Source organism: Corapipo altera, unplaced genomic scaffold, assembly GCF_003945725.1.
Source record: "Corapipo altera isolate COAL_440 unplaced genomic scaffold, ASM394572v1 24, whole genome shotgun sequence".
NCBI lineage: Eukaryota > Metazoa > Chordata > Aves > Passeriformes > Pipridae > Corapipo > Corapipo altera.
The window spans coordinates 500613-525594 of record NW_020884903.1 but is presented as its reverse complement, the minus strand read 5'-3'; the positions used below and the strand labels follow the sequence as shown (position 1 = coordinate 525594).

The 24982-nt window shown below is 37.8% G+C and overlaps 1 protein-coding gene across 11 annotated transcripts in view; it reads left to right on the top strand.

The window, feature by feature from the left end:
* DLGAP1 (DLG associated protein 1) overlaps nucleotides 1–24982 on the top strand; it is a 410369-nt gene that overhangs the window by 254078 nt on the left and 131309 nt on the right. For 8 of the 11 annotated variants that reach the window (XM_027650834.1, XM_027650828.1, XM_027650832.1 and 5 more), the window contains one exon: nucleotides 17067–18092. In XM_027650834.1, the coding sequence (XP_027506635.1) occupies nucleotides 17139–18092 (954 nt within the window). In that variant the 5' untranslated portion in view covers nucleotides 17067–17138. The other 3 variants (XM_027650836.1, XM_027650835.1, XM_027650838.1) reach the window with 3 other exon arrangements.

Genomic DNA, 24982 nt, shown 5'->3' with positions numbered 1-24982 from the left:
ACTCACTGGCTACTAGTCCTTTAAAAAGTTTCAGAATATCAATGCATATCATGGAATAAAGATAATACAATTAGTTTACTAATATCCTTTAAGCAGTTGTCATCCTTTAAGCTAAAAGAAGTAATTTATTTACCTTTTCAAAAATATTATTTTTGTTTTTAAATAAGATTCATGCTCAAGTAGTTTCAAATGGATATTTACCAAAAACAGTGTTCTTCATTTATCTGCTGGAAATAGTACTACCGAAATCGTACATTTCTGAAAGCAGCCATCCATGTTATCTTATACAATTCTTTCCTTGGATCTTCTCTACAGTGTTTAAAATGTACAGTCTGAAAGTACACTGAGTACTGTAGTTGCAGTAGTGTAGTTTTTCTAAGTGCTGTGTCCTGGTTCTCTGCTTGTGCTCATATGCATTGATGTTCCAGCAGGGGTCAGACTGACTGTCAGAGGAGATAACAATCACTGGGTCTGGCTTTACTGTGAGTTTCCCAAGAGACAGGGTAAACATGACATTTTAGATCAGGTACTGTTTTATGGGGCTAGTGTCATTTTGTTTCTTCAGTACAGATTTAACACTGGTAAACAGTAGTGGCTGAAATTATGAAAGAAAAATAAAATTTGTTTACTTGAACATTGTGTCTGATTCTGAGGTACATTTGTGAAAATGTAGGTTAATATGACTGCTCTCCAGAGAAATGCTTTTAATTTATCTAATTATTGCTAAATTGTGAATCTGTCTTCCTGTGTGGGCATGATTTCAAGAATATAAAAATGATTGCTTTAAATTAACATTCCAAATCTAAACAAACAAACAAAAAAATCTATCATATGAACTGAAAATAGTTGTCAATAAGTGTCTTTAATGATATGTTGTATTGCGTTTGCAGTCTAAACTAGGTTCTTCATAGGGAAAAGCAAGGAAAAACTCAAGCCCTGCTATGAGAGGTTTACTGGTCATTTTCAGTTAAATTCTTTGTAGACTGAGAAATTCAGAAGAATAAATCTGTGGCTACTGATGCAGACTAACAACATTATTACATAGCTGATAAGAACTGTATTTTATAAAGTAGTTAAAGGCTGGATGGGAGGAAGCTTCTGGAGTGACAAAAGGCCTGGAAATCCACCTTCAAATGTGATTGAGAAACCCAGTCATTTTAGCTTATGACAGAGAAGGGCATGGAATTATTCTGTCTTGTAGCAGCAGAAGGAAACATGGCTCGTAGTAAGGGCTTCTGAAAAAGTCTATTCAAAAAACTCCAGAGTTATTAGCTGGAATTGGATAGCAGACACATTTAGATGCAGCTATGTATCAGTTGCTCATTACCAGAACAATTTTCTTGGAAATGTGGCAGATTCTGTTACTTCTTAGCTTTAAAATCAGAAATGCTGTCTTTCTACAAGGTTTACTCAATGTCAACAAAAGATTGTAGCTCCAGAGTAGCAGTTATGGATGGTTTTTATAACCCTTATGTATGAGGACAAACAGCGAAACCCACTGTGGCTCCTCCTGAACTCACACAATAATGCTGACATTTAACATATGATGAACCTCATGTTTTGAAAGGAAAGATGAGACTTCAGTTGAGTAGCTAAGATGTAATAAAGTGAAAAGGCTGTGTACTTTTTATTTGGGTTTAAGGGAGCATGGTTTGTTTGTACACATATTAAAGAAGATTGTATGAATAATACATTTACGGTTCACCTTGAAATGAAATTAAATTAGGAGGAGTAAGCAAAAAGGTGCATATATCACCTATCTGTTCATGGTGTTTCTCTTTTAAAGAATCATCTTTCTGAAGTATTTTCAATGCTATGGAAATATTTAATGCACACCCACATATTATTCTGTAGGCAATTTTTCACACAATATTAGAACGTAGTTTAACTAAAACTAACTTAGAATGTATTACTTAAATGATTTTTTAAAATATTCCTTACAAGATGCTTTGCAAAAGAACCTAGAAATAAAGCTTTTCTCTTTAAAGTGTGCATTATTCCAGTAGATGTACACTCTATCATTGGCAATTACATGTAAAATAAATTTCAGGAGCTCTTTGAAATGTATTTCATTTATGGTAGTTCTATGTAATGAAGCAATGAGTTACTAATAGCATTATCTTCTAAAGTGCATTATTAATAGTTTTAAAACTGTACCTACTTAATATTATGGAGAATACTTATTTTCTGTTACTACTTTAAACTAGTAAGTATTAAAAGCTGAGATTAAGTGCATTCTGTTCGCTTACATGATATTCACGCTGGTCTCACTCAGGTGCAATTCCTCTGAGATCTGTGAAGATATATCAGTTGGGGCATTGCTGGAAATAGTAACATGCTAAAAAAGACAATTAAGTTCATACTTCCTTTTCCTCCTCTTAATTTAGTGCTTTCTTTTCCAATCCCTCCCTCACTTAGATTTTTCTGTATCCATGAATACTCTTTAATACAACGAAGTTCAAGTGAAAAGGAAATATTCTTAACTAAATTTTCCTTTATTTTGACTTCTTGACTCCCTCTATGTAAAGTCATCCTTTATAATAGATAATTTTTTATTCTAATTCTTTATTCTATGTTCTGCTATATAAAGAAATTATAATAGATAATAATAATAAATATATTCTTTATTATTGTGTTTAATAACAACAGTGTGTGAAGTTCTGTCAAGGATAGTATAAAATAACAGTCTGGTGCTTTGGTATTCCCTCTGAGCCTCCAGGAGTGAAACATGCAGTGTATAAATGCCTAATGTGCTGATGAAGTCAGTCATCCTTCAGCAGTAAGATATTCATTTACTCTTTTGTGTATGTCAGCACAATGATTTGTGGTAAGCTTCTGTACAGAATGCATACAGTAAAGAAGAAATCACCTTCAGATCTGAGTTTCTTACAAACATATACATGAAGTACATGCAGAAGCATTTTAGGTGGCACCTAATATAAGGGTACCATCACCATTATGCTCATGGTGTCCAAGCCTCGGAGTGAATCCTCTGTGGCCTCATCAACTTGAAAAAGATCAGTCACAAACTGTGGAAATAAACAAATCACAGTTAAGTCCTATGACATTAAAAAGATGAGCTATGCAATTCAGAATATAAGCATGTTTAATCATTTTTCCTTTTTGGCCATCCAACATCAAACAGAATATTATTCATAATAAGTAATTTCATAAAATTATTTTTTCAATTATTTTTACCTCTTTGTGATTTAAAAGATATTCTGAAAGCCTTTTCTGAAATGCGTAAGGCACAGTCACTGCTCTGAAAATTTTATTTCTATGAATGCTTTTTAACATGTTTGCATCATTTCATTAGTTTGTATTCAGTAATTAAGCTTTGTTTTGATTTTACCTGTATAATAATAGAACTTTTTTTTGATTCTGAATTGGATAAGCATAATTCCTGCAATCAGATTCTTATCAGATGCCATTTGTATGCATATCTCACCATACATGAACAAAGTTAAAAATGAACTTTTCAAAAGTATTCTTTAATCCTTAAATTTACTTTTTTCTAGGCGTGTGCAGACCATTGGTTTTATTTACTGGAAAATGCACCAAAAAAACCCCCAAACCAAAACAAAAAACAAAAACGAAACAAAAACAAAACAAAACAAAACAAAAAAATCAGAATAATATCCAAATAAAATGAAAGTTACTGTTATGAGGTTTTTGTAAAACTTTTAAATTATTACTGTTGTAAATTAATAGATTAAATGTAGCTAGTGGTTCAGTGGTTTAGGTGGAATTGAATGAAACCTCAAAGCAGTAAAGAGGAGTTGTATCCTCTGTTCAAGAGCAGAATAGTCTCCCAGAGGAGATGCAGCCCTGTCTTGTCCTGTGCCTGGGGAAAAACATTTTGCCTACGGAATTTCTCTTACTTTTGCCGTCACATTTTACTCTATGAGGCATTTGAGAAATAGCTTTTTGAAAGTACCAGTCATTTTTTTCATACATTCTCATAAATTAGGATTTATTTCCCAGTTTGCCATAGCTCAGAAATATTTCATGGAGTTCTGTGAAAAATAATCCCCTTTAAAAGTGGTTACTATTTCAATTTCTTCATAAGAAGAAATGAAGCTGCATGAAAAACTATTTGTAGCAAATGTTGTCCTCTAAAAATAAAATTTTTATGTATCTTATTATTTTTTATGCCAGTAGAGGTGAAATGAAACACGTTGATTTGAGCAAGCAGCTTAAGACTTCCACCAAATCTAACTCTATTCCACGCATTGCTATAAAACCATAAATTATTTCTATGTCATCTACTATGAGACGACAAGTATTGATCGGTTACTGTAGCCATCAAAGATAAGATGGTTAAAAGTTATTTAACTGCATTAATATTCCACAGTATATATGAGGGTTTGGTTCAGTTTTTTAGTTGTTTGTGCAGTTTTATAAGCCTTAAACTCAGAAAGTTCAGTGTTACAGCCCTGATTTAGGGAATTATTTAGTTAAAATAATTCTGTTTCTCTCTGTCTTTTAATCAGATGTTTCATATTCAGTGCCAAACTGAGCTCAAAATTGCTGGTTTTTACTTTTAGATTCAGCTGGGAGAAACAGGTTGAAATGAGAAAAATTAAGTTTTGATCTAAGCATGACTGTTTTGTACTAACCCAATGAGCTTTTCTGGCTTGCTGGCTGAGCTCTTTTATCTCATACCTTCAGAGAGGGCTTCTGTTTCTTCCAGGAGTCAGTTTTCTCCCATGTAGAAGTTCACTGGCCTTGGATATGAGCAGAACGTTCTTGGCACTGTATGCCTCATCTCTTTTCCTATTGCCTCAGTGGAGAAACCTGGCTTGGTTACACAGAACCTGGAACATATCCATGACCAAGCTGGTTGATCATAGTGGTGACATTTGTTGATACAGTCAAAGCTCCATAATACTAGTATGACTATGAAGTGAATTTTCCAGGAAGTTCTTGCTCATAGAATCATAGAATTGATTGGGTTGGAAAAGACCTCCGAGATCATCGAGTCCAACCCTTGGTCCAAATCCAGTCCATTTACTGGATCATGGCACTCAGTGCCACGTCCAATCTGCGTTTAAAAATCTCCAGGGATGGTGAATCCACCACCTCTCTGGGCAGCCCATTCCAATGCTTGATTACTCTCTCTGTAAAGAATTTTCTCCTGATATCCAACTTAAATTTCCCCTGGCGGAGCTTAAGCCCGTGCCCCCTTGTCCTGTTGCTGAGTGCCTGAGAGAAGAGACCAACCCCCACCTGGCTAGAACTTCCCTTCAGGTAGTTATAGACGGTGATGAGGTCACCTCTGAGCCTCCTCTTCTCCAGGCTAAACAACCCCAGCTCCCTCAGCCTCTCCCCATAGGACTTATGCTCATAGTTACAATATGAGACTGTTTCTCTGAGGCTTTGCAGGTTCTTCCTGGTGGACTAGTGAGGAGAGTTAGCGGGGGGAACTATTGGGGCTAGTATGATGATTAATAAGCCCTGTATTGTCATTCTGTTAAAAGTGACATCTTCACAACTCTTACCCTTGGTCTTCATAGAGCTTCTGTAATGTTTTCAGGGAGTTTCTCCACTAAGACACTTGTAACGGTCTTCCTTTTTCATTAGTTTCTGAGGCTGACAAGAGATGTTCAGGGGTGGCACCATTCAGATAGAGCCACCAATTGAAAGCCAAGATGGGAGACCATCTGCAAGCACAGAGATTCTGGCACTTGTGTATTTTTGTAGCATTCACTTTCCTTGGACTTAAAATATCGTAATGTACTTGAAAGAACATTTTTCAAGGAAATCACTCTCTATTTTTGCTAAATGAGGTCAAGGTTTGTGAGTAAGACTGAAACTGTAGAAAGAGTCTCATAAAACTATGCTTCATTAAATTAAAATGAGTGCTTTGAGTGAAATGAGTGAATTGAGTGATTTTTTATGGAGCAAGAAATATTTAACACAGTCTTTCGCTTAATTTCTAAATAGCAAAGAATAAAAAGCTCTGAGACAGTTTTAATCATGAGATTTGCTGATTAAGACCATCAAAGTCATATAATCACACAATCACACTGTCACTGCCATCATAGAAATCAAAGTATGGATTCTCAGGTATCATGTGCCTTGAGTGCACTGTAGTGCACAGGACTAAGCAAAGCCATTTCCCTGGCTTGTCAATAAATATTGTTCTTTCAATATATGTGTAGAAAAACTCTAGAGATCATGAAAACCTGTAGCTCAGGCAACAATTTACTGTGATACCTGTCACAGAATTACCATACCACAGAATTGCAGAACACTAAAAAACTGGTAGAAAATGAGTTATTGACCCATGCAGATGGGGTTTGTGTAATGTTGGTTCAAGGTCTGACACAGATTAGCATTTTCCATTAGATCATTGTCAGTCACTAGTTCCTATAGTGGGTCCTTTGCTTACTCACTCTGGTGTCCTTGCAAAGAGGATCAGGATCTTCTTTTAGTACAAGCATGTCCATTTTCACTATGTGACCACATTGCAGAGCATGAATTTATTTGACTTTGACAGAAGTCCATTGGAGGTGTTGTATGTGGGTTTTATCTGCTGATCACCTCATTCCTCCTAGAAAAATAAACCTTTGACATTCATAACTGACTGGTTTGCAGAAATCTAGATACATACCTGATATCTCCATATGTGTGTTAGTCATTTAATTTTATATGTTTTATGCCACTTTGATAGGCTCTCTATTTTTACCAGATGTCAGTGCTGTAGGAATGTGTGACCTGTCCCTTGTACTTGCTTCCTTTTATTATCTGAGATTTATATAAGACACCCATATCCCACTGATTATCTGCAATTGATAGAAGGTAGTGACTAATACTTTCATTTTAAGAAATCTTCTATGAAGAAATTAAGTAAAATATCTCTAGAGTTGCAAACTTAGGTGCAACAGTAAGGTACTTAAAAGAGACCAACACAGGTAAGTATGTGTTAACCTCATTCCAAATTTTGGGTTTCCTTCATTTTGATTCCCTTTTGCTGTTCCTCCAGATGAAAGAGCATTCTAAAAATTCTGTAAGTTCTGCTTAAAAAATATTAAGATCATAAAGTTCATCATCCTACAGACTGAAAAGGATAAAATGCAACATCTAAATTTGTGTGTGAGGTGTATGCTTCAACACTGCTTATATGACATTTATGAAATGATTCAATTTAGTATATTATCCTACATGCACATTAGATGCAGGTGTAATAACCTGGTTGTTCTCTTTCTGGGAAAAGAAAATGTCCTTTGGCAGTTCTGAATTTGCAGTGAAATTCACAACAGGCTCTCCAACTGAGGCACTGTACCTTATTGAGTCAGAGAGACTTGGTGTCCTAGACCACAGGAACGGCATAAGAAGTCTAATTGCACAGTATATTATTACTCACTGAAGAAGATCAGAATTTGTTTTTAAAGTTGACTGTTAATTAGGTGCACAAGTAAGGAGAGTGGAAGAGCAGACAATCACAGTTTAGTATTTCTTTTTGTAGCCCCAAGATCTTTGCATGCAATCCTGCATATTGCCAGTCACATTCCTAAGAGGACTGAAAAAATCAGACTATTCGTGTCAAAATTTTGCTGACATATTACTGCTACAATTCTTGTAATGTATTTAGATATGACTCAGAGATTAATTATGTGTTAGGTTACTTTAGTGACTACAGTTTTCGTGACACTCTTAGTGGAGAATCAACTTGCTATTAGCCACAGAAATGAAGAGAAGAAAAGAAAGCCAAACCCAAAACTTTAAGGCACATAATATCCTAGTACTAACTGCCACAATTGCTCACCAGAAGCACATGGATGAAAACAGTTGTCAAATGTAAATGTGAAACTTGTCACCACAAATATGTGCAAACTAAAGATTGTTGTATGCGGACAGAAAAAAAAAATACACACCAATTTTTATTACATCATTGGTGGGATGCCTCTCTTGTTTTCTTCTGTATGCATACCATTCACAAGGGCCTCCTCACAGATCAGCTAGAGTTTAATTACATTTTTTCTCCCAGTAACTCCCACTTATTGATCTACCCATGTACTTGGAATGAGTTGATGTTACTGGCCAAAACATTTCCCTTATGACTCCCTGTCCACTGCTCAAGATTAAATTATATTGTAAATATCACTTGCCTGGTGTGATTGCTGACATGGAAGCAAAAATTGGACATTCTCTTGAGAGTTTTGCCCAAGGCACTGAAACATCCATATTACATGCCAAAATGTATTAGGAAGATAATTTGAGACCTCATTTTCTTTTGAACACCTTTAATAAAATATGTGGATAGGTGCATTTTAGAATATGTATCCTTTTATTGATGTCTAGATTTTCATTAGTGTGATGTAATGTAACAGAAAGGCCACACATAATGACTGCAAAATATCAAGACCTTTGGGATAAAGCAATGTGCTACATAAGGAACATGTGGAAGTGTGATTCTCAGTATAAACGTATCTTCCACTTGTTTGTAAAAGTTTGAGTATTAGGGAGAGGAATTTCGCTGGGAACATTCCGTGGTGTGGGAGTAAATAAATAAGCAAATTCTGAGAATCTTTGGAGTTCACTATGGAAATTAGAACCTCTTTTTGTTTTCCACAGAGCATAAAATGAGATCACAACTACACACAGTACTGCTAAAAAACATAATTTACGTTCTCTCAGTTCAAACAGTAACATAGCATTTCTTTGAAAAGACTGCTGCAATCTGAAATATAAGTTCCAGTATGGTGTGTTTCAATTTGTGCGCATGGTTAAATGCCCCACTGACTCAAAGCTCTGCATACATAACATTATATCTTTACATTGCCTTCCACTTGTGTCCCAGACATTTGATTTCTGGACCGGGCAGACACCTGAGGATTCAGGAGTGTCCTCTGACTCGGTGAATGGTATCTTAGAAGAACCACATTCATCAAAAAATAAAAAAAAATCAACATTTCTCACTGCTTAGTTTCTGAACAGACAAGGCAATTAGACTCAAGGTCCTGTGGACCTGATAATGCTTAATTAGCATGTCTCTGGTGGTAATTAACTCTGTTTGTAATTTTTCTCTTTGCGAAAAGAAGAATTCCCCTTGATTGAGCAGGACTAGGTTAGAGACCGTGGAGTCAAACCTGACATCCCCAAGTCCATAGGCCCTGATGGGATGCATGCACAAGTATTGAGGGAACTGGCGGACATCATTGCTAAACCGCTCTCAATTGTCTTAGGAAGGTTGTGGCAGTCAGGAAAAGTACCTGAGGACTGGAAGAAAGCAAATGTCACCCCAGCCTTAAAAAAGAGAAAGAAGGAGGACCCAGGCAACTACAGGCCAGTCAGCCTGTGGTGTCTTGGCCCTGTTTGGATGCCAGGTGCCCACCAAAGCCTCTCTTCTATCACTCCCCTCTGCGACTGGACCAGGGAGAGAAAAACTAAAGGCTCATAATCACAGGGACAGATCACAAACTGATTACCATAATGTGCAAAACAGACTCAGCTTGGGGAAATAATTGAATTTATTACCAGTCAAAATCAGAGCAGGATGATGAGAAGTAAAACAAATCTTAGAAACACCTTCCCTCCACCCTCCCCTCCTTCCTGGGCTCTACCCCCTCACCACCAGTGGCACAGGGAGTTGAGAAGGGGGTTACACTCTATTCAGCACATTTCATCACACTTTCTGCTGCTGTTCAGGGAGTGGAATCCTTCTTCTGCTCCAGTGTGACATCTCTCCCACGTGAGACAGTTCTCCATGAACTTCTCCAGCATGAGTCCTTACCATGGGCAACGGTTCTTCACAAACTGCTCCAACGTGGGTCACTTCCACAGGGTACAGTCATTCAAGAAGAGCCTGCTGAAATATGGGTCCACCCCAGGGTCACAAATCATACAAGGAAACCTGCTTTAGCATGGACTCCTCTCTTCACAGGTTCACAGGTCCCTGCCAGGAGCCTGCTCCAGCCAGCCTTCCCATGGGGTCACAGTGCCTTTCTTCGGGCATCAACCTGCTCAGGTGTGGGTCTCCTCCACAGGCTGCAGGTGGATCTCTGCACTCCCATTAACCTCCATGGACTACAGGAGGACAGCTTGCTTCACCATGGTCTTCACCATGGGCTGCAGGGAATCTCAGCTCTGGTGCCTGAAGCACCTCCTCTCCTATTTCCTCCACCGGCCTTGGTGTCTGCAGAATTGTTCCTATCACATATTCTCAACTCCTCTCTTCTCTGGCCACAATTACATCTGCACAATAAATTGTTTTTTTTCCCCCCTCCTAAATGTTATCACAGAGGTGTTACTACCATCACCAATAGGTTCAGCCTTGGCCAGCAGTGGGTCTGTCCTGGATCCAGCTGGTATTGCCTTTGTCAGATGTGGGGTGAGCTTCTAGCAGCTTCTCACAGAAGCCATCCCTGCAGTCCCCCCTGCTACCAAAACCTGGTCATGCAAACCCAATACACCACCACTCCTCAACCCTTGGAAAGGTGGTGGAACAGTTCATCCTGAAGGCCATCTCTAAGCATGGGGAAGACAAAGAAGTGATTAGGAGTAGTCAGCATTAATTCTTCAAAGGGAAATTGTGCTTAGCCAAAATGATTACCCTCTATGATGGAACAAGTGACTGGATAGATGAAGGGAGAGCAGTAGATGTTGTCTACCTGGACTTCAACATGGCTTAAGATGCTGTCTCCCATGATATCCTCATGGACAGGCTAAGGAAGTGCAGGCTGGACTAGTGAATTGAGAACTGTCTGAATGGCAGACCTCAGAGGGTCATGATCAGTGACATAGGGCCTAGTTTGAGGCCTATCACTAGCAGTGTCCCCCAGGGTCAAAACTGGGTCCAGTATTGTCTAACTTATTCATCAATTACTTGCCTGAAGTGGTAGATGCCTCCTCAGGAAGTTCACTGATGACACAAAGCTGTGAGGAGTGGCCAGTAGCCCAGAGTAATGTGCAGCCCTTCAGAGGAACCTTGACATGTTGGAGAGATGGGCAGAGAAAAACGTTGTGAAATTCCACAAAGGCAAGTGCAGGGTCCTGCACCTGTGGAATAATGATGCCAGACACCAGGACAGGCTGTGGGCTGGCCTGCTGGGAAGTAGCTCTGTGGAGAAAGGTCTGGGAGTCCCAGCGGACAACGAGCTGTCCGTGAGCCAGCAATGTACCCCTGTTGCCAAGAAAGCTAGTGATCTGCTGAGGTGCATTAGGAAGATCATTGTCAGTAGGGCAAAGGAGGTGATCCTTTCCCTCTGCTCAGCCCTGGTGAGACCCCATCTGGAGTGCTGTGTCCAGTTCTGGGTGTCTCGGTACCAGAGAGACATGGAGCTTCTGAAGCCGGTCCAGCAGGGGGCTACAAGGATGATTAAGAGAATGGAGCATCTCACTTATGAGGAAAGCCTGAGAGAGTTGGGCCTGTTCAGCTTCACAAAGAGACAACAGAGAGGGGACCTCATCAATGGATATAAGTGTCTGAAGGGAGGATGCCAAGAGGATGAAGCCAGGCTCTGCTCGGTGGTGCCAAGCAATAGGACAAGAGGCAACTGGCAGAAACTGATGTACAGGAAATTCCACCTGAATATAAGGAAGAACCTTATTGTGCAACGACTAAGCACTGGACTAGATTGCCCAGAGATCATGTGGTGTCTCCCTCACTGGAGATACTCAAAAGCTGTCTGAACACAATCCTGAGTAATATGATCTAGGGCACTCTGCCTGTGTCTCATACAGATCTTACTTGAATATTTTTATAGTTAAGCTATACGCCTTGATATAGTAGAATATATCATTATAGAATTGCTTGGATTGCAAGGGACCTTAGAAATCATCTAGTTACAGCCTCCCTGCACCTTGAACTAGAACACACTGCTCAAAGCCCCATCCAACCTGGCCTTGAACACTTCCAGGCTGGATGGGTCATTCAAGCTTCTCTGGGCAACCTGTTCCCATGTCTTATCACAGGCATAGTGAAGAATTTCTTCCTAATATCTAATCTAAACTTGCTCCTCTTCAGTTTGAAACCATTTCCTTATTGTGCTATCACTACATGCCCTTGTATAAAGTCCCTCTCCAACACTCTTGTAAGCCCCCTTTAGATACTGGAAGGAGCTCTAAGGTCTCTCCGGAGCCTTCTTTTCTCCGGGTTGAACAACACCAACTTTCTCAGTCTTTGCTCATAGGAGAGGAGCTCCAGCCCTCTGAGGATCTTTGTGGCCTCCTCTGGTCTCTCTCCAAGAGGGTCACATCCTTCTAATATCAGTTATCTTAGCAGTTATTGAACTTAAACTTTACATTGCGCATTATATTGTGCATATGACAGTTTTCTTTGCTCTAGGTCTTGAACTGCTATAACATAATCAGATTATTGAAAAGAAAATTATGAGCGTTGTCTCTTCATAATTAGCCTATAAAATGCATGTCAATTATGAAGGTTTGTAAATTGCTAATGGCCATAAACCCTTTTTATTATATTAGTAATTTTGATTTATTAATTATCTATTTTGTACTACCTGCTACATTCATCTATATTATCTAGACTCTGTATGTACCTATGTACGCATTATTTAAGTGGAAAGATTTGTTACCTGATTTTTTTCACAGCTTCCTTTAAAAATGTTAGAAACATAATTCTGCAGTCTTGTGAGATAAAGTTGGAGGGGCTCTGTGGCATATCAGTAAATCTTTTATAGAACAGAAGTTTGCACATTTATCTAACAGAAAGAACATATTTCTTGAACATGTGCTTTATGTATAAACTTGAAACATATGAGTAGACAATGTAGTTAAATGAAATTTGTAAAAGAATAGGTAGTTTCTGCATTCAGGTTTTATTTTGCACTCATTTTCACTTTAATTACATGGGATTTAAATAGGTATTTTTCTAGCCACTAGGCTATTCCAACAAATTGTTGTGCATTAGGGACACTTCATTAACAACAAGGATGAATATATTCATATCCTTCCTACCCGGGGCATCCTTAAGAAAAAAAAAGCAAATGTAACATGAATGTTGAAAGTAATAAGCATTCTTCAGCCTTATAATGCTGTATCTATTTAACACCTCATTTATCCTATGCCATCAAGTAGTTTTGGTCTGCTGTCTGTAGAATTGCTATTTCCACTGTTTATTACTATGTTCATAGATTGTCTTAATTTATTTAATGAGTAATTAAATGTTCTTATTTTGGCCAAAAAATAACAATACAATAAAAGTCTTAATCAACTTCCTCTCAGCTATTCATGGCATGATCAGATAGCCCTGTCTCCAGCTGTTAATGTCACTAAACATTGATGTATATGTTCAGCCAACACAATTATAGAAAATTATGCATATTCTTTGAAAAATACTAATGAAATCAAAGACTGTATGACAGGACTTCTGTGCAGAGGAATTGTCCACTAAATATTTAAGAAAAGCAACACTCCTTTCTTCAATATTCATGATATTATACTTATTCTTTCCCTCCTGGAAGGTGCACTATGGTGTCGTGGGATATCTATCGTAGTAGTTAGGTTTGACCGATAGAAAAGCACACGCACATATATACACACGCTGCATAAGGAGTTGAGACAAGTGCTGTCTGTCGCCTCAGCGCAGCAGCATCCTTTATTAGGACAACTAGCCCACATTTTTTCACACACTTTTTGTAAATAATATAATTTATACAAAACACCACCGCCATGCACCTGCACCATGAACATAGCCAACATTTTTGTCCTTGTACATTTTATCCTCCCTAAACCTACTTATCACCTTTCCAGCTCCCCACTTCTCAAGGCTGCACTGTTCATGGGAATGGTTAATTAGCTTCTCTGCTCTCACGGGAATGGACTTATACCATCCAATATATTGTGCTCGTCTAGGGGTTTAACTTCTAGGGGCTCAACGGGCCTGCCGCTTTACCCCCACACTATGGTACATGATTGTTTAGAGGTTTTTTCCTAATTCGTAGCAGTAATACTGTTAAGGTAAAATGAAGCTATATTCTACTACATGCTCATGTTTTTAATCACAATTGACATGATAGAATAGATGTTTTCAGTGTTGTAACAGCAGGAAAAAAAACCCCTCTTTTAATGCATCCAGCAATCTAGGATTTGGGAATAAAGAGGTTTTACTCTGAATTGCAATTTCTCCCATGTTTTGGGAGAAATCATGAGCATTATCTCTTTACTGTCACTCCTTTTGGTTACATAGATTTGCTGCTCCCTTTTGGTTTTGGTTTGGTTTTTCTATCGCTCTGTGGTCTTTCTTTTTTTGTTTCTTCTTTTCTTCCTCCCCTTTTAAATCTGCTTTTTCATAACCCTATGATCTTTTGCTTTCACAAGCATATTTTCTCTGTTATTCTCTGTATCTGTTCATTGGATTCCTTTTGGGCAGATCATCCTCTCTATCTTCTGCTTTTTTCTCTGGTACTTCCTCATAGAAGATTCATTGACAGCTCAGACTCAAAATAGGTGTAGAACTATATGTATCTTTTCTCCTAAACGTTTCGATCCTGCTTGCCATCCAAGCTCATATAGCAGTGCTTAGCCAAGCTTCCTCCACAATTTTTTGAAAGCCTGTTGCTGTCTCTCTATATAGACAAATGTCACTTTTTCACTTTTTACCACTTCTTGCACATCCTCCTTAGCATCCATATTGCCAGTCCATCCAAAACACAGCTGGTAACATGGCTGTTCCCATTGGTCAAATCATAGTTATATCTTTTAAACTCATCTTTAGCTTCAAGATGTTCCACAATATTCTGTCCCAGCAGATCAAGTGTTTCCTCATCCCAGCCATTTTGCTCTATAAGACTACATATTCTAAATGATTCCATGACATCTCCTATGCCTACCATGACTTCACTATGCTATAAATTATCAGTCCTTTTGGTTCTTAGTCTACATACACTCTTTTTCCACAGTGCACAAAAATGAAAATTTCATAGTCATTCAGATAATGAAAAAATGAAAATAAATCACTGTGTTTGGGCATGTCCCAGTTTATTGAACTATTTAAGGCAAGGTTCTAATTTTTTTTATCTTATATAACACACTAATCTATTGCTATAAGAGAACTTATCAATCATCTTAAGGACAGTTGAATGATAGTAAATGGATTTAAATAAAACTTAACTGGCTGAAGCTTTGTTTTCATAAACCTTGATGTGTGAAAGATATTCACAGATATCAGGGACTGGAGTATTTTGATTTGGTCTCTGTATCCTTCAGAAGTATTCTTCATGATGGCGTATTTTTGTTCAAGTCATATTTTCAATTACCTGAGTAATGAATCTACTACTACATCCTTTTGGATGTTTCTTGATTACAATCTAATAGATCACATTTTTAAGATGGTAAGGATGTAAAATGCTCTTTAGAAATGCTAAGTATTGTCACTACAGTATAATTGACAAGTCCAGTTCTCTGAATATATTATTTTTGTGCTTTCAAAGGTGCCTTTAGCCCTTCTCCTCTTAAGGTAAACCAGTTAGCCTCTCCATTTGGAATATTTCAAGAGCCTTTTGCAGTATTTTGAAAACTCTTTTTTTGGAATTAAAGGTCTCTTGAGAAGGAACATTTTCTGCATTGAAAGGATCTGGTGAGGGGAAATGAAATGCAGGACATTCAGATTAGCTTTGAAGCATTTTGAAAAATAATCCTCTTTGGCTCACCACAGATTCAGAAGAAAATATAAAATATGTTCTGATGAAATGCAGAGCGTGCTTTTCCAGACTGACATTAACTAAATACTATTTTAGAAAACTTCATTGTTGCCAATTTATCAGTAGGTACAATGTCTACAACCTGTTAAAACGTGAACTTTAGCAGAGAGAACACTGGAGGAACATAGTGGAAACCTGTTTGCTATGGCTGTTTATTGGTTCTACAAGAGAGATCTCAAGAGTTACATTTCCAAAAGCATTATGTGATTAGGGGTGCCGGAAAAGAATAAAGTAGCTGAGTGACTGCCACTGCCCTCATAAGAGGACATCCTCTAAGAAGTCCTCTGCCCTTCAGGAGCTGAGACAGCACCTTGAGACTGTTTTGTCACATCTGAAACCCATAATTTATACATTAGTAGCTCAGAGGTTGCAGTAACAGTTGCATACAGACTTTTGCTAGTGTTGAGGACTGAAATAAGAGCATCTGGCCTCAGAGTGGTTATTATATCACTTGGGATGAAGATTCCATTTTCAACTTCTTGTAATCAATATTTTATAGCATTTTGAGTCACTTCAGGGACAAATAACTGCAATCAAGAATTAAGTGTTGAAATCTCTTACACTGTTATTGCCATGTGGAAGTTGTGGCTATACCAGTTCCTCTATGTGGTAGAAGTATGTAGGGATATTTGAACACTGCTTAGTACACTGAAAATCTATGGAGAATTAAACAAAGTCATGCATTAGCAGAATAAAATGATTATTTTTTATTTTTTTTTTGTGAATAGGAGTCAGTAAATATTAAATACAACCCTCCAAATATATAGGTTATTAAATAGTTGTTTGGTTTCATTTTGACAGTTAGTGTAATGTATTGTTATTTTATTCTTAATTTGAAAATAACTTACAGAAATAACGTATTAATATTGTCTTGCAATGCTTACAGTCTTGGCAAACAATATGCACATTGAGTAAAACTGCACTCAAGTCATGAAAAATATGCATTTAAGTCAGAGAAATATTTCCCAATAATTTCACCATGCTTTATGTGTGGCCTAAGAAGTCCAGAAAGTGTTCCATTAAGGACATGATCTTTTTTAATGCATCCATTTGGCCCTGAAAACATGCAGATGAGCAGTTAAGACATCCTGGAAGGCCCCTGTCCTTGAATGTTTTCAGGACTGAGGTTTTAGAGTACAGGTGATGATACTTATCTTACTTTTCATATCAGGAAAATTTTCTTTCATCTGCTTTCCAGCTGATGGAACAAGATAATTTTTCTTTTTGGTATCCCTATCACTATGTTGGACATGGGAAATATTAAGCAATAAAAAGAATCAGAAAATGTTTATTCCAATTATTTTTGCAATAAGAAACAAAGAATGTTCAACATACGCATGCTGTTTATTGCCTTAGCTTGAATATCTTATGGTCCTCTGTTGTATTTCATTCTTTTAGGCCTTTCTCTGAGATCTGCCTGTTGCACAGCCATACATATTAGATGACTTTGGGACTTGCTTTCCATCAACGATGAAGGGATTGTCTAGCAGCCGTAGTCATCATCATGGGGTTGCCTGTGACTCTCCATGTGACAGTCTGCCACACCACCAGGACAGGAAGCCATATTTGTTAAACCCAGTGGACCCCCATCCTGCAGACCACCCTTACTACACTCAAAGGAACTCTTTTCAGGCAGAGTGCATGGTGCCCTACAATGATCAGATTGCCAGCAGCACATTTCCCAGGAGGCATTATAGTTCCCACCATGAACTCAAGGACGAGTGTGCTCTGGTTCCCCATGGAACTGCCAACAAGACCAATCGCATTCCTGCCAACCTTTTGGACCAGTTTGAGCGGCAGCTGCCTCTGAATCGGGATGGCTACCACACTCTGCAGTACAAACGAACTGCCATGGAGCACCGCAGTGACAGCCCCGGGAGGATCCGGCACCTGGTTCATTCTGTCCAAAAGCTCTTTACCAAGTCCCATTCACTGGAGGGACCATCCAAGGGGAATGTCAATGGGGGAAAAGCAAGCCCAGAAGAATCACAGACAATGAGGTATGGGAAGCGCAGTAAGAGTAAAGAAAGGCGATCAGAAGGTAAGCCCAGATCCAATGCGTCAGGATGGTGGAGTTCAGATGACAACTTGGACAATGATGTTTGCATTTATCATGGTCCCAGTGGGGTCATGACCATGGGAAGATGCCCTGATCGTTCCTCTTCCCAATACTTTATGGAAGCCTATAACACTATTAGCGAACATACTGTGAAGTCCTCCAGAAGCAATAATGATGTCAAATGCTCTACCTGTGCAAACCTGCCTGTGAATTTGGACTCCCAGTTAATGAAGAAAAGCTCTTGGTCCTCTACATTAACCGTGAGCAGAGCCCGTGAAGTTTACCAGAAAGCATCAGTTAACATGGACCAGACAGTGGTGAAGGCAGAGACGTGCCAACAGGAACGGTCGTGTCAGTACCTCCAGGTACAGTGTGGAGAACTGATTGCTGTTAACTGTGCTCTGCCTTGTTTCAGGTGTTTGTGGGGGATAGAGGTTTGCTCTGATGTCTCAACTTTACCCAGAAGTAACTGATCAACAAACAAGGGGTACTGTTGCTGAAATTAAAAATAAATCAACTTTTTCTTTTTTTTCTTTTCTTTTTTTTTTTTTTGCCAGCATTCAGTATTTCAAACAGTTCATGTTAGAACAGTTTTTTTCATGTGAGAAAAATAAGACCTTTATGTGTACTTTTTGAATTTATAAGGCTGTCACAGTAGGGGTATAGGGAATTTGATGTTGTAGTGCTTGCATTTAGCATTACAGTGTCAATTAACTGAATGTTACCAGGATACAAATTCTTTGATTTCTGTAATTTCGAGATTTGCCTTCATTTACTGCTCATTTTTTTATGAAAGCTTTTGAGACCCTTTTGAGAAACTTGAGGGTACCTGAGTACTTTCTCCAGCAGGAAAACAGCATACTTTTCTTTTAGACATAGAATATAAATTCTCTTAAAACAGTTATTGTAACGTGTCCAGATTTGTTTATTGGGCTATTCCTCTTTTTCATGGCTTTGAGTCAAAAATAAAAAATCAAAAGGTTGAAATTATTGCTTGTTCTGATTATACACTTTAGGAGTACATCACCTACTCCCTCACAAGCTGTTTGCAGTTAATACAGCGTCACTATTTTTCACCAGTATTGTATCTTTAAATGTCAAGAATCAGATGTCTCCTCTTGGAGCTATCACACTGCCGGTGAATGTTTGTGGCAGGAACATGGATCAGAAAATATTAAAACTGTTTCATTCTTAGGAGAGCTGTGGATAGCTTTTATGCACTTTAAACGAACCACTTATGGCACATCTAAGTGTGTGTGTAAGATGGAACAACGTCGCACAGAGAAGAGAGAAGACCATGAGGAAAAAAGAGGTTTGCTAAGATGATTTGGTTTCATTTTAATGTAGTGGGACTCTTGTCTATCTGTATAGAAACTGTAGCGAGATCTCTCATATGGGTGCTTGAATGAGACAGTCAGCTTCCACATTCTGTTTTTTAAGTCAGTATGCAGACAAGGCGTAGGACTGAGGCATCCACATTTAAAAATTGATATTAAGAGATTTTATGGAGTGGCATGTAAAATAATTTTGATAGCCAGTCTCTGGGATTCTAATTTTTAAATGTAAATGAATGGATATGTATATTTTATATTAATTGTTAGGAGCGTGGGGTGAGGGAAGAGGAGGCAATACAAATGCTCAGAGTGTGTTTACAGATCTGTGTATGGACTGCAGAGGGAGAGGGGTTTCAAAATAGCCTCAGGTTGCAATCTTTCGAGCTTTGGGGTTTCTTTTTATTAAGTCTCTTGTGTCTGAATTTTGTGGGTGAGAAGAAATCATAACTTTAGGCTTGATTGCTGTGGTTACTTTGGACCCTGAGATTTCTTTTGTTGATGTTTTTGTTTACTCCTTCAGTCTTCCTCTTGGGCTCAGATAAAATAGTTGACAATTCAGTATGTGACCAGATGGCTAGAAAAGAGTGAAAAACTGTGCCAGCATCAGCTTTAAATGAACACCTCCATAGGGACCTTTAGATAATGTTTAGCTGACAGGAATAGACTCCTGAAGTGGAATTAGAGGACATTATCTGTGTCTGTACGAAAATACGTCCAACAATTGTCAAGGGTAAGAATAACTAAATTCTCACTTAAAATAACTAAATTCTCACTGTGTTTCCCATCCTTACTGGTAGTTTCATTTTGGTTTTCACTTAATTTTATTTCATTTTTTTTAATGATATGTCATTATAAAAACAAGGGAAATATAACAAGTTTGAAATTGTTGGGGTTTTTTAAAGGAAAATCTTAACTGAGCATCAGTTAACATTGGAAGTAATATTCAAAAGTGCAGTAGATTCGAGGAAGCAAGTCAGGATTATTCTTCACTCTTGGCAGCTTGAAAGGATGAAAAATGCATATAGGTATTAAAAGAGTCAGTCTATTTTGAATGCATCCCATTGCTTTTCTCTTCACTGTATCACTTATCTTTTTACACTACAAGCCCTTTGGGGCTTGGACTTTGTTCCCTTTTGTATTTCCACAATGGGGCACAGGACCTAACTGAGGCCTTTTAGCTATCCTGCAATATAAATGTGTATTAACAGCAGCAGAGTACTAGTCTGTTGGTGGGTTGTAGAATTATTCTGTATATCTGTTATTTTCCTGGTGACCTTCTCATGATTGTACCAAAAGGTTGGTGTCCTCTGTTAGAACAATTAGAAATACCCAAAGTAAGAAGAAAGCTGGAAATTCATTACCACAGTGGACAAATGAGAATTTAATTTCATTATTATGGTGCTTCTTTGTTTCTTTATTTAACCCATTAAATGTTTAATAGATGCTTTTATCAACTCATTTGTAATTTAAGTTGTTGTCTGTGGTCCAGGACATAAACTCTCACGACCTAAACTGATCCTTCAAAGAGGCAACTATTTGTTTATGCAAGCTCATCTTGTGACAGTATCAGAATTCAACTCAGGGTACTCAGGATAATTTTCTTTATCTTGACGGATCTGAGTACATTAGAGATCACAGGCAACATTGACTTCACATTTGCTTGTAAGGGCTTTTATCATAAAAGTATCTGCATGAATTCTAAGTGTAAAATATATGGAAATAACAAACAATTATCTCACTTGCTGTGATATTTTCCACATAACTGTTCTGTGGAAGGAGTTGGCAGTAGTTTGTATTGCAGATGGGCTTATTTCTCATAGTTTGGAATTTGGATCGAGTGCAGAGTCTTCCTGCATTGCACTGTCTTTCTTTACCCCAGCAGTCTCTGTTTCCAGTCCTGGTGCTGAGGCACGATGTTCATCCTTGGAGGTCTAGGGGAGGTTTGAGCAAACACTGTGCATCTTCAGAATGAGATGTTATCCCAGACTAGTCTAAAGACCACCAAGCAAATCTTTTCCTCTTACCTGCATTTTGGGAGCAGAATTGTATTTTTATCTTCTATTTCTTCTTTTAAGAGTGATGAGCTGGACTGTACAAAGATAATGTCCTTTTTTTTAGTTGATTTCTACTTCAGGAAAGTACTTCTGTTTGATCCGGGTTTATGGTTGGACAAAAGTGAAGGAAGGTGAGAAAGAACTGTTCATGTTTTATCAAAATTCTTCTTCAAAATGGTTTCCCTCCCTTGAAAGAAAAACTTATAAGGCAGTGGACAGCCTCTATTTCTCTGCTAGCTTCTCCTCTGGAAAAAATGAAATGAGGCAAAACTATAAAGACAAAATGTAAACGGCAGTTCTTTTCTTCAAACAATAGGGTCTAAATACATTGGGATATTTTTAACAGTCTTGTTTTCTATGAATTCATGATTTTTGGAGCTAATAGAGTATCAAATACACTGCAGAGTTTGTCTCTGATTATAGTTTTGCCATTCAATGTTCCCCGTAATTGCTGTCCACGTTGTCCTTGGTCCATTTGTTAAGAGATTGAGAAAAATACAAGGGATGACATTTTTTGTATTAATCCTCTTTTCTTCTTATGTGAGTCACTCGTAAGTTTTCCTTTAGTCACAACTGATGAGATTGAAGTCAGTTGTGTCAGACACTTGGGGCTGAGGATGGAAATTTAACTTCTCAAAACTGAAGTGCAGTAGGTGGAGACAGCAGTGCAACCATTAGAGTTCCACATTTGCACTGCTTGCCATTTGGTGAGATACACTGAGAAATACTATAAAAAAAGATATGACCCAAGTTTCTAGATGTAGTCAGAATTTTCTGGTGGCAAAGGGTTCCGGTTCATACTGCACTGGGTTTCCTGTGTGAAGGTTGCCTGTAATGGGCGTTATTACACCATGTGTAGTGCTAAGAAACTCTAAGTGACTTGTTTTCCAGTCTCAGGACAAGGCACTTCCATAGTTTCTTAGGAGATACTGCTCAGTCCCAGTTCCAGCCTCTTTCTGTTGCCTATGTCCATGGAGGGCCAAAGAGATCCTAGGTTCAGGGTGCTAATAAGGACCAGTTACTACATTATGATTTGTTAACATGGTATGTTAAATTACAAGGTGTTCATCCTTGCACCACAGCAATTTATGTTAGATCTGTTATACTGGGGTTATCTATGCCAGTCCATCTGCATTTTCAGTTTATGTCTATGTTTTCCTCATTTATAGTGTTTGCATTTCAGATGCAACTACCATGTTCAAATCTTCCTGTATATATATATATGTGTATATATATATATGAAAGTTGTATTAACATGCATTAATATAGACCTTCTATTTTTCATGTATCTCAGTACTTGCCTTTTTTTCTCCATATTCCCTTATAAATTGAAAAGTAGTGCATATGTTATTTCTCCTTCAATTTTCCAGACAGAACTATGAAGTATATGAGGTATAAGTGTCAAGTTTTTTTTATTGAGCTCATATGAAACATACTTCTGCTAAAGCTATGGAAATGATTTGGACAATTGTGAAATAAAGTGTCAAATGTTTTAATGTGTTCTACGTCAGCTTCCAGGTAATAGAATAATCATGAAAACATTTCGAAATTCTTAAATATTCATGATTTTTAAAATCAACTAGTATCTAGGAACATTAAAACTGAAAAAATATTCACAGAAAACTAATTTATTTCAGTTTTTAAATAGTGACATGGGTAATAGGAATAATGAATACAATTTGTGGCAAATATAAAGAAAGCACAAAATAATTTATTTTCAAAAACTGTATTACTAAGAGGTAATTCCTTTAAATCTATATCTTGGTTATTTAGCCTACCTGCAAACCCACTCAGATGTCAGTGCTATACTGAGACAAATATGTAGGAGAGTATTTCAGTATAATTGTCTTCCTTATCTTTGCAGTCCTTTATTTTAGCTAAAAAAAATTAATAAAAAAAGAAATTGTCAACTGTGTTGGTAAGAGTGATCTTGCCACATATTTCACCATGAGCAACTGTTGTGTTCTTATTCATTTAATTAAAATCTGACCACTGACCTTGGTGTCTTCAGTAATTCAGTAATGGAGGCCTCCTAAGTACAAAGAGAGCTGTTCTACAGCAATGTGAGTACTTCACATTTAGCTGCAGTTTTATCTGCCCATGTTCCTTTAAGTGATAATTCTCTGTCCTTTAGTTTTATTGGCATCCTGTAACTTCTCAATATTGAATATACTGGCACTGATGTTATTTTTTCTACATTAACTTGAATTACCATCAGTTCATTCTGTTACCATCCTTACAGTCTAATAGCACATCCATTAAGGAACGTAATTCTGGCAACTGGATCCTATTGCTAGCATAGCATAAGTAGGAGTTAGCAACATCCTTGGGTGACACTACATTACATACACTGTTATGTGAGAAATGCTTATTAAAATTATGGCTGCACATAACAGCTGGCATTTGGTATCTATTTCAATTCCTTCGTGGATAAGATTTGATTCAGTCCTGGATCTGACTTCTTTCTGTAGCCTTAAATGTTTGGAGAGTTCTAATCTTACCATTTTCAGTAATGTCACTGTTAAAAAAAAAACCAACAAACAACGGTAACAACAACAGAAACAACATTTCAACCTTCATCTGAGTTTGAAAGCTTAACTTTTTTTGTGGAAACATGCAAAGTAGATGGGGAAGAAAACGCTGAGCAGTGATACATTTTCCTCAGTCTGTGCAAAGTCATAAGGAGTATTTCCCTTCATCCAGTTACTGGATATTTTGTTTGTTTGTTTCAAAAATGGAATTTATAGTACAGCTCTTGAGTGAGGAAACACTACAGTGCCAGGAGAGTGGTCTGAGCCTGGTCAGCTGGCCACATTTTCTATTCTGCCTTGTATTGTGCTTGTTGCACAGGTGAGCTCCTGTCACTAGTGAATTAAGGAATAAGAACATCAATCTGTTGTATATTCTTTGTCCTTTCATCCTCTTACCCTGAAATTGTGCAATGGACTGTCTTCTTTAGATTTCTGATAGATATGTATTTCTCTCACCAAAGGCTAAACAATGTGTCATGCAGATGGATGAGGCACTGTGACAGTTCTGATGGGCCAGGGCTTCCAAAGACAGTTTTTGAATTGTGTCCAGGAGTCTTTTATGCAAATAAGTTTGTGTCTAATTTTGTTTTACTGACATAACCCCAGCCTGCTAACCAGTTTTTAGGAAATATTTGAGGTTTCCTGGTCTATACCAATTCAGTTCCCAGCAGATGAGAGTCAAGACAGTCACCTTGATTTGATATCAAAGGGGACACTACTGTAGAAGAGAGGCAACCATTTAGAGTCACTGCAAAGACACAGTGTGGTGTTCTGAAACCAAGAAAGTTTCCTTACAGCCAAATGAAATCTTCTTATGCAGGTATATTGCATTGCTGTAATCCATACAAAGGGTTGTGGAAGATTCAGTGAAGTCTGTCCACTGGCCACTAAAATATGACAGAAGCTAATAGCCAGCTGGAGATGTCATCTTAACTGCATTACTTACAGCAGCTGCCTGTGAGAGCACATTAGCAAAGCACTAGAAACTACCCAGTTACAGTCAGCCAAAAGAAACAGCATAAGCACTGTTTCTCAAAATGCTCTCTCCACCACTTGTTTTCTTCCAAGGATTCAGATTCAGCTACATGTTCTCCACCCACTAGTCAGTTTCCTGCTGTCTGCTTGATAGTGGGCTTGTGGTGGTGTGTAGTGAAAGAGAGATAAAATGACATCTCATCTAACAGGATTGCTTTTGATGGCAACCAGTCACCACAAAAGAAGATATATAGAAGAAATGAGAAAACATTTCTCCATCGCTAGTCATTGAAAGTGTCCTTTCAAGGGTTGGTATTCATGTTAACAGTCACCGTGTTGTCCTTAACTGGCTAAGAAGCCA